Source organism: Anopheles cruzii, chromosome 2 (genome assembly GCF_943734635.1).
Source record: "Anopheles cruzii chromosome 2, idAnoCruzAS_RS32_06, whole genome shotgun sequence".
Classification (NCBI taxonomy): Eukaryota; Metazoa; Arthropoda; class Insecta; order Diptera; family Culicidae; genus Anopheles; species Anopheles cruzii.
In genome coordinates, this window is record NC_069144.1 from 30,014,164 (window position 1) to 30,024,315 (window position 10,152).

At 45.6% G+C, this 10,152-nt stretch overlaps 1 protein-coding gene across 1 annotated transcript; it reads left to right on the plus strand.

The window, feature by feature from the left end:
* Positions 1-750: 750 nt before the first annotated feature.
* LOC128267776 (small subunit processome component 20 homolog) lies at positions 751-9,992 on the plus strand. The gene is made up of 5 exons (XM_053004696.1): positions 751-4,843; positions 4,923-7,662; positions 8,005-8,170; positions 8,315-9,280; positions 9,378-9,992. Exons 1-5 carry the CDS (start codon positions 751-753, stop codon positions 9,906-9,908), a joined length of 8,496 nt encoding a protein of 2,831 aa, XP_052860656.1. The 3' UTR covers positions 9,909-9,992.
* Positions 9,993-10,152: the final 160 nt, after the last annotated feature.

A 10,152-nucleotide genomic window follows, 5' to 3' on the forward strand; every position in this document is an offset into this window, starting at 1 on the left:
CGTTTTTGGTCAACTAGCGTTTTGTAATATTGAAGCTGCGGAAAAAAGCACTCAAATTTAAAATTGATTTCAAAGTTATGTCGCACATTAGTTAAAACTGTGCAAACCACACTGTCTAACCAACATGCAAGCACGATTTGGATAGCCTGGGATCAAAACAATTCACACGAAAAATTGAACTTGGTACTTGATCAATAAATAGCACGCTAAAAACTGTGACCCGTTTCATTTTTGAACTGGATTTTATGAATGATGTTGGAACGCGGATAATTTAAGTCAAAACGATCTTTGTAGCTCCGTTGTAACCGGAAACCTTAATAAACGGAGCCCACGCCAGGATTGATGATCAGCTGCTATGGATTTATGTACTATGAGCTGTTCAATTGCTAGTAATTTATGTACTATGAAACGTTTTGGTTTTCTGTAAATTTCCAATCGAATCCCCAACCAGTTAGAAACGACTATCTAGTACCATAATGAGATATGCATGAAAAATAAATCAGATCATCATAGGATAAATTGTTTAACCCAACTCTCACCGCTCGACAGAGACGAAGGAAGCCCACCGCCTGTATTTCTATAGCAATCTTGACGAAATTTGACAGTGTCGGCGTTTTGCTGTCACGTAACACGTGCCGCTTGACAGTTCTCCGATGTTTTCATGTTACTTTTTGCGGTGTGTGAAAACCGAGTGGCTTGATCTTGAAGGATAATTCTTTCTATTATTTCGCGACTATTACGATAAACAAGATGAAAAACAAACCGTTGAAGCACAAAGGAGCGAATGCATTTCATTTTAAATCATTCCGTGACCGTATTAAAGACATCGATGTACGTCAGAGTGCGCTGTATCGGGTTGAAACAGACCACGATCTGCCGGATCGCGAGGATGGCACATTCTTCCATGCAGCACTGAGAAAGTGGTCTCTGCTGAATTTAACAAACGAATATATAGCGTACCAGCGGCAATTCAAAGATACAATTACACTTCCCTTGTTGCTGTTCAACAAAGATACCATCCTGACGCATCTGCTCACCTGTCTGGACGAAGCAACCGATGCGGCTTTGGAACCACTGTTGGAATTGGTGGTGGCACTGGCAAAAGATTTGCGGAATGAGTTTCACTTCCACTTTGCGCGTGTTTTCGACGTCCTTAAGCAGTTTCTTCACTCGCCAAGCGCGGATCGCGTAGAATGGACGTTGCTGTGTTTGGCCCACCTGTTCAAAGTCCTTCGAAGTTTCTTGCGGAATGACTTCATTGCTACGTTTCACCGATTATCACCAATGCTGGATGAATCGAGCAACCCTTTGCACGTCGTCGATTTTGCTACAGAGTGCCTGGGATACTTGGCGCGGGATCTCAAAGATAAACGGGTGCTTTTGAATCAGCTGTTGAAATGGCAAATGCAGGACGACGGATACACGGTAGCATGCGGAAGGTTGCTGTTCGAATTGTTGCACGGTGTGCAGGATCAGTTCCATACCATGGCGAAGAGAACGATGCAGCAGTATTTCGTCACCCTGCAAGAACTGGACCAGAATGAAGCGGATCGTTTGCAGGACATACTGACGCAAACCATCACTGACATCGTAGAACGTATTCAACCTGGCGATATATCGATTTTCTGGGACACAATGCGCAGCACGATAGATAGCTGCCTTGACACATTACAAAACGCAGAAGATTCCGAAGCCCGTGCTGTAGAGTACTTAACGCGTCTCCTGCAACTGAGCGGCATCGTATTGGAGCACAAAGAAGGACGACTTCTAGGAGATGGTGTTTCGGCCACCGTGTCACAATTAATTCGAATGCTCACAATACAGACAGTGGCAGCTCCGAGCAGTGAGTTTAGTGATACGATCGTCAACCAGATAATCGTATTGTTACGCTCAAAATACATTCATCTAACGCAGCTGGAAGTGAGCCGTTTGGTGCTGAACGTGCTGATGCTCGAGCAGCGGCCACTATACGAAAGGTTCATAGCGTCCACTGTTCACTGCTCCATGTTTGAAGCGCTTATATGGCCGAATTTTGTGAAAATGCTTGATTTAGAAATGGACGACGCTAGGCTGCATTTTCTGGCCAATCTTCTGCTCCAAAAGGTACCCCTGTGTGGCAACGGGGAGCAACTGCGGGAGTGGAAACCGTTTCCAGTGAATGTAAAACCCAATGGCCAGTTCGTGCGTTACGTGAAAGCTTTACTGTCCATCGAAAGCCTGGATTCAGCAAACACACTCAATAATTTCGAACTGCTTTTGAGTTTAGTGATAGTGTTACCGCATCTTAAAAATGTCGGTGGCTTGGCGAATGTTTCCAGCATATTAGGAAAACTTGTTCACAGAGCGACGAACGAAATCAAAGACGACCTTGCCTCTTCGAAAACTCCTCAAGTCGTACATCTTATTGCCGTGACGGTGGAAACAATCGTACACTTGCAAGAGATAGAAGGTCATGCATGCTTGGATCTGGTGGAAAGATTGCTATCCATCGTAACCGTATGCAATTGTCTAATGCTGAACAGTGTGCACTTGCTCGTGCAGTTCATTATGGACCGATGGAAGGACATCGCTACGTATAAATGGTTTTTGAAGCAGCACTCATCGTTGCACCCTCTGCTGTCATCGTATGATTGCAGGGTGAGAAAAATGGTCAGTGGAATTTTTGCAAAATTCGTTCACCTTCCCCAGTTGACGGCAGGAATGGGTCCCCTCTATGCAACGATTGCCCGGATTGAATGTATTGAGCCTCTCATACACACCTACCGCGAACAATTGCTGCTTTTCCAGGATCTTGCCTACGAGAGCAACCTGCACAAACAATCGTTTTCCGGAGCGCAGAGCGAATGGACAGAAACCGTGCTACGCTACATGATGGCAGTATTCGCCATCAATTTTAAGCTGCTGTGGGAACCAGCGGCCACGATCATAAAGGATTACGCGGATAGTATGACGAAATCGGAAGAAACATTGTTTTGGAAGGTGTACGAATCCATGCTAACAATGGCCGAAGCAAAGCTGCCTCACCAGGCGCATCATGAAATTTCGGAGATGGAAACTGACGACTCCGAAGATGCCTCCGTGCAACAAATATTACACAAAGTGAAGAGCTCTTTTGGCAAACACCCAAACATCGATTATCACCACGTGCACATTCAGCTTCTAGCGACGTTACGAAAATGCACGACATTCTGTCGCTCGAAAGGAAGCTTGATCGTGGAGCGTTTTTACACGTTTCTTGGTTCGGCAGACCAGAGTAGTGCCATTTCTGACCTATCAACGGAAATTGACAGCGGCGAAAAGTTGAATAGCGAAACCAAGCGCAAGAGCAGCAAAGGAGCCGGGAAACACACGCAGCAGGTGTTGCTGTGTTATCTTAATATATGCAGTGATCTGGATAGAAAATCGCTCGGGAGAAAAGCAAACTGCTTGTACGCTACTTACGAGACACTCGCCAGCAGTCGGAACGAAGACATCCAGAAGGCGGCCCTGACAGGGATATTCTCTTTCGGCAATGCCGACCTGACTCCATACAAGGATTTTTTTTTTCGCGTTACAAACGATAAATTGCTTAAAAATGCACTACTCTCTGCCTTCGTGGCAGAGAACGGCGAGAAAAGTGCGGAGTTCGTGCCTGGGCTACAGACAACCATTGCAGAGGAACATCGACCAGCGGTGATAAAGTTGCTACTGAAGGTATTGGATGGAAAAATCATGCAAAACCTGGGCAGTACCAGCGATGCGGGACAACATAAAGCCACAATTGTGAACTTTATTGGGCGTCTACGTGTCACAGAGTTAGAAATTCTGCTTCAGCGGTGGTATGAACCCTATTTGCTTCTGCTCCAGCAGAACCCGATCGAAACGGTGGGCTTTGTGCTGATGGAGATAGAGAATGGGTCGACGAAGATTCCTTCTCTGCCACCTTACAAAATGAACACGGCGCTTAATATGCTAACAGCTTTACAGACGGAAGTGGCTCCACTACAGGCTGCAAGCTTCGTTGCACGTGTAATGCATTTGAAAATCGTCTTTGACGCCGTTCTTGTGCAAATGAGTCATGCAGTATACAAAAAATATAAATCAAATGCACTGCGCGCGTTGGTAGATGTTTTCGAGCAATACGACGAGGGCTACTGCTGGACAGAGGAAGAAATCGAGGCCATCATGCAGGTACACGTATGGCCCCAAGTTGAAAACTTACCCAGCGATAGCATTCACTCACCAACACCTCTTTTGAAACTACTGCTCACCTGGAGCCGAAGTGACCGATTGTACGTGCTACTCAAAAGACAGCGATATCAGGAATCACCGAAGGTGTCCTTTAACACTCCATTAGACGCAATGATCGCTCTTCTGAGGGGGCAGCAAACGAGCAGCGGGGTGTGTCAGGAAATTTTTGCTGCCCTTGCAGCCATGCTGGAGTGCGAACCATCCGCTTCTGTGGTAGATGTGAACCACACAGCAACTGGTCGGAGTAGCATACTGATACCGTACGTCAAGGAGTTAATGCAGTACATACGAAATTCATTGAAGCACAAAAAAACCATATCAACCACCTTTTTGGTAATCCTTAATCGGTTGGCCGAACTGGGTTTGATCGGAGGCGATCGGAAAGATGAGGCTTCCGCCGAAGACGATCGCAATTCGCTGCTCAATTTGATTTTGCCGATACTGATTAGAAAAGTTACCAAAGAGGGCATCTTGGGCGAGGAACAACAGCACGAAGAAAGCAAGAACGTTCGCCTACTGCATACCATCATTTTGCGCCTGTTGAAAAAGGCAAAGGAACCGGAACGCTTCATCAAACAAATAGCGACTTTACTGTTCAAAGTGAATGACTTGGGTATGTAATATGAGTGTTGATTCAAATTTTAAGCAATCAATCAATAGTCATATATTTGGTTTATCATATTATTTTTCAGAATCGAGAAAAATTTTGATTGAAATGTATGAAGATCTTTCTGTTACGTCACGTTCGGCGGAATGGCAGCTAGTGGCTGATCTTGTGCGTACTCTCAACGCTATGGACAAGCGTTGGATTGGCCAACCGGACCATGCCACCCGCACCAGTGGCTTCCGTCTGATAGATGACTTGCTTCCGGAACAGATTACAGGAAACGTGGCCATTGTATTCTTATCTCAGGCAATGCACATGCTACAATTCGGAAAGGATTTCTCTACCCGACAACACGCGTTCGATTACGTGTGCAAAGTTATAGTGCACTTGGCAGAGCCCGACAGCTGTGGTGTAAGCCTGGCAGATATGTCCTACTGCATCGACAAGATAGTACTAGTTGGCATCATGAACGGACTAAAGCTTAAACGGGACACCGAGCGGCGGAACGAGTCGATTCAACTGCTTGGGGAACTAGCTCGCCGAATCGGAAGATCATCCGGCCCGGCATTCCGAGTATTTACCGACCTATGGCACTTCACCGGCCAAGCACCGGGAGTGGGGAAGGAGCTTGATTTTTTCGACAACGTTACGCACCTACAGACACACCAGCATCGTAAGGCACTAAAACGGTTTGCCAAAAAACTGCTCGCTATGGTTGAGGGTGACGACGGTTGTGTGCTGGCCCCGCGCACCACGGTACAGTTTCTGTTGCCAATCGTTTCTTACTATGTTTGCAATGATGACTTTCGAAAACAAACGAATTTGGTGGAAGAAGCTGGCAATTCAATCATAAATATCTGTCGAACTTTGCCATGGCGCAACTACCAAGCCGTGTTGCAGCATTACCTGACGAGGCTTAAGTACTCGTGGGAATATCAGAAACAATTGCTAAGAATCGTTATCGGCATAATGGATGCATTTCATTTTGATCTGTCCGCAGCAGCACAAGAGAACAGGGAGCAATGTCTAGCACCAAATCGGCTGAATGCCTTGACGAACAAAAAGCTAGCGCTGTGCATCCCCAACGACGAATCTGTTCAAACGGATGCAGAAACAGAGATTGTGGCAGATCCAGACTCAATCACCGAAGGAAACGAAGAGAGCGAATCTGAACTCGTCGAAAATTTGGATCAAGCTGAAGAACAAAAATCGAACGATAAGTCGAAAATAGCAAAAGAAATTGTTGCTGACATAACACGCACAATCATACCGAAACTTCTGTCGTCGTTTAACTATGCCACAGAGTCGTCAAAATCTCAAGGAGCCTTGGGTGGTGACAAGAAGGCACGGTTCGCTAAGCAGAAGGAAGAAATGCTTAAATTACCGATTGCAATAGCAATTGTAAAGCTATTCATGAAACTACCTCGCAAACAGATAGAGGTTAATCTGCCAAAGTTGGTTATAAAGGTCATCACTTTCATGAAGTCCCGTTTAAAGACGGTCCGGGCGAATGCTCGCAATATTTTGGCACACATAACAGTGGAGCTGGGTCCAGCGTACTTGAGCTTCGTGTTACAAAATCTACTAGCAATGCTAACGCGGGGCTTCCAACGACACGTGCTAACTTTCACCGTGCATACGATCATCGAACGAGCTCAGAAGCATCTCGCTGATGAGCAGGTTTTGGCAGACATTCTGCAAACAGTGCTCCAGATCTGCACTGAAGATATCTTCGGTCAGCTGATTGGCATCATCAATGGCACAACGGTTGCGGGTGGCTCCCTGAAAATTACCTCTGCCCCCGAGGCGAAATCCGATCGAAAGCCCTACCAAACACTCTTTCTCCTTGGCCAGCATGCTCGTGAGCAGATGCTGGCCGACTTGTTCGCTCCATTCTGCGGTGTACTGACCAAGTATCGCACGCATCACACGGTAAAGAAGGTCCAGGACGCTTTCCGTCGCCTTGCGGAAGGAATCGTGGCAAATGAAACAATTGATCCAGAATCGCTGCTTCTCTTCATTTACGGTATGATGTCGGGAAAAATGTTTGACCAATGTACGGTTGCAATTGAAAGCGCTAGTGATCAGCATGAGGACGATTCTGCGAACGCTGTAAGGCGAAAACATCTTCTTGGGGATGTTCCGAAACCTGGCGCAATATTTTTGATTCCTGCGGAACCCAAACGATACGGCATGGCGTCTGCTGCAACTGGGCTGGACTATAATCACGAACAAAAAGAAAATGATCCCGTGTTTTTGGAGTGTGGGCTAGAGATATTGGTAAACTTCACAAAAGGCAAATACATCGAAGCACGGAACGATTGCGATCGTGAGGCATGCTTTAAACTACGGCTCAACCCGATCGTGCCACTGCTGGTGCAATCACTCGACAGCAAGCACTCGAAAATCATCTGCCTTGCACTCAACTGCTTGAGTGCGCTGTGGGCCAGTCGGATAACGTTGGAGTGTCTGGAGCGTCGCGAAACAATGGATGCGATCGTGAAGTCGATTTTCAGCATCCTTCATCGCTACAACACAGTAGCGCTCGATGCTAACGAATCAAACTTTTCCATGGTACGGGCCAGTTTTAAAGCGATCGTGGCCCTATTCAAATTCTACAAGCGATCGTACCAACTGTCTACGGAACAACTGCAGCTGCTGGTGCTGTACATCGAGCAGGACATTTCAGTAGGTGGAGGGCGTCAATCGATGGCGTTTGTGTTGCTTCGTTCAATTATCGCTCGAAGGCTGAATTTTTCTGAGCTCAACCAATTAATGGAAAAACTATTCGCAATATGCATACGCTCCGAAAGCGTTAGTGAAAGGTAAGTGCAGTTTTACCCCACTACATTGGTTTTGTCTTTAAGACCAAAAGAGGTCAGACGATAAGACAAATAGTCTTTGGGAATTTTAAAAACGCATACAGACCGATAAAAATATGGACACACTTCAAATGGACACATTTTAAAAGGTCAATTCAAATAGTCTAGACTGTTTTCCACTGTAAGTTGCAAACGAAGAACATTTATTCTACTGGGTAAACGGTTGCTTTATATTGGTTTGGCATACAGATGTCTGTAATTCATAAATATTATGATTTATTTTCGAAAACTAAAATTGAAATCGAAGCATAAACGTAATTTGACATAATTTTGCTCTTCTCGCAGGTCTGAATGTCGACAAATTATAGTGGAATACATCATGAATTATCCTATGGGTAAAAAGGTGCAACAGCATCTGCTCTACTTCACTGATCAGCTACAGTACGAAGTACCTAGTGGTCGCCAATCGGCAGCACAGTTGCTGAAAGAACTGTTCCAAAAACTGCCCAAGGTATGTTCCGATTATTGAACATAATGTCAGTCCATCTACTTCGGTCAAGTTTATATGTCTGCTCCATGGACACATATTCTAAATCACTGACTAACTTGATGAACTAATTTATTTGTTTATATTTTTGTTTTTAACTAAATCCAGGAAGTTGTTGAAAAAAATAGCGAAGCCTTATTCTTTGCTCTTGGGGTGCGTTTAGCTAACGAAGATACTAGCGAGATTCGGGCGCTTGTTGCCGAGTGTATCGAAACGTTACTGAAACGGCTGGATACAAAGCGAAAAGCTAATGTCATGACGGTCGTACAGGAAATGCTCATTGATCGGTTGCTGAAGCATCGCGAGCTCGGAGCGCAACTACTGTTGCGGATAATGCATAGCGAACCAACACCATTCTTTATCAGCAGCTGGCTCGACAACGTGTTACCCGCGCTGCTTCTAAATCTAGTGCCCCAAACAAATGTTCCCACGGGTACCGATAATACTGCGGGAAAGTTCGTTAAGCCAATCGTCGCCCCCGTTACGACCCTACTTAACGCCGACCCATCAGGCGATCATCTCATCATACAGACACTGCATGTGTTCGAGGGATTATTGCGGCTGCATCCGACATTGCTAACTGACGAGCAGTACAACGACACGGTAGACTCGTTAGCGTACACTCTACAAACGCTACTGGCTAGTGGCCATCAATGGGTGCGGCTTGGTGCGCTGCGTCTGCTATATGCCATCATTAACACTCTTGATTTCGATGCAATTCATAAAACGCTTCAAAAAGCTAGCGCTGGGAATCTTATCGACGAAGAGTCCAACGATTCATCGGAAACGGCTTCCACTCCCGGCAAACAGTTTCTCTACCATGCACCTTTGCGAGATTGCAAGTCTTTGACGCTAGATTTGTGCGCTCAGCTAACACCAGACGCTGCCATGGTGAACGAGCTGGATGATGAGGCTGCCGGGCTCGTCACTCAGATTCTCTTCCTGCTGGCAAACATTTTGCGTGTCGTGCCACTCGACGGGTCGAAGAATAAAATTAATCTGTACTGGCTTGTACGACGAGTACGTTATGTGATACAGAGCGAAATCGTCAAAAACCCGAACGTCTACACACTGGTGAGTACTTCGAGTACAAATAAGAGTTTTTAAACCAAACGGTAACTAGGTTTTTAAATGTTCATCTCATGTTTTTATCATTCTTATCATTTTTCAGCGTAAACATGCCATGCATTGGCTCTCGTCAGTAGTACCCATTCTTGACGACGACACTCTCAAGCAACTAGCTCCGGCACTGCTCATTCCTGCGGTACGTGAATTGTCGGATCTTCAAAACACGACCGCCACTGCATCCAAACCGAATGGTGCCTCCAGATCAGTCATCGGTAAGATCGCCACGAAGCTATGCAAAGAGATCAGTAATCGGCTGGGTACGATCACGTACGACAAGATTCGAACGGCTCTGGAGCAATCGCTAGTCCGCAAGCGTACGGATCGAAGAGTACAGCTTGCCCAGGAAAAGATAAACTTCCCGTTGATGGCGGCGCGTCGCAAGGACAACAAAAAAATACGAACACAAAATGCGAAAAAAAGAAAAGTACAAAAACAAAACGACCTAGGCGATTCCTTGAGCAAGGATTATTTGGCAAACAGCTCCGGTACCAGCAAAAAACGTCAGAGACACGGTAACTCCGCCAACACCTCGAAACGCCGCAGAACTATGGAGTCAATGTTTAAAAGCAATTAACCAATGTTGTGGTCCAGCAGTTAAGGGTACGCGAAAGTGTAGTGGGAATGTTTGTTTTGCAGTAGATTTCTTTCAAGATTCTAATGGTCGAAATCGTAGAGAAATGTTATAATAAAGTAATGGCCACTAATGTATACTAAAAAGTGTGACTTAAAAGATACGTACCGTTATGAACGATGAATGAGCGACGATCGCCATCATTGATTAAACAACATCCGCCAACGATACACTTCCGAATTATCTA

What these genes read in the sequence shown, in the direction of transcription:
- LOC128267776 (XM_053004696.1), top strand. Translation starts at nt 751, where the DNA reads ATGAAAAACAAACCGTTGAAGCACAAAGGAGCGAATGCATTTCATTTT. An exon ending in TCCGAAAGCGTTAGTGAAAG is followed by an intron (nt 7,663 to 8,004) that starts GTAAGTGCAGTT and finishes CTCTTCTCGCAG; the next exon opens with GTCTGAATGTCGACAAATTA. An exon ending in TGTTCCAAAAACTGCCCAAG is followed by an intron (nt 8,171 to 8,314) that starts GTATGTTCCGAT and finishes AACTAAATCCAG; the next exon opens with GAAGTTGTTGAAAAAAATAG.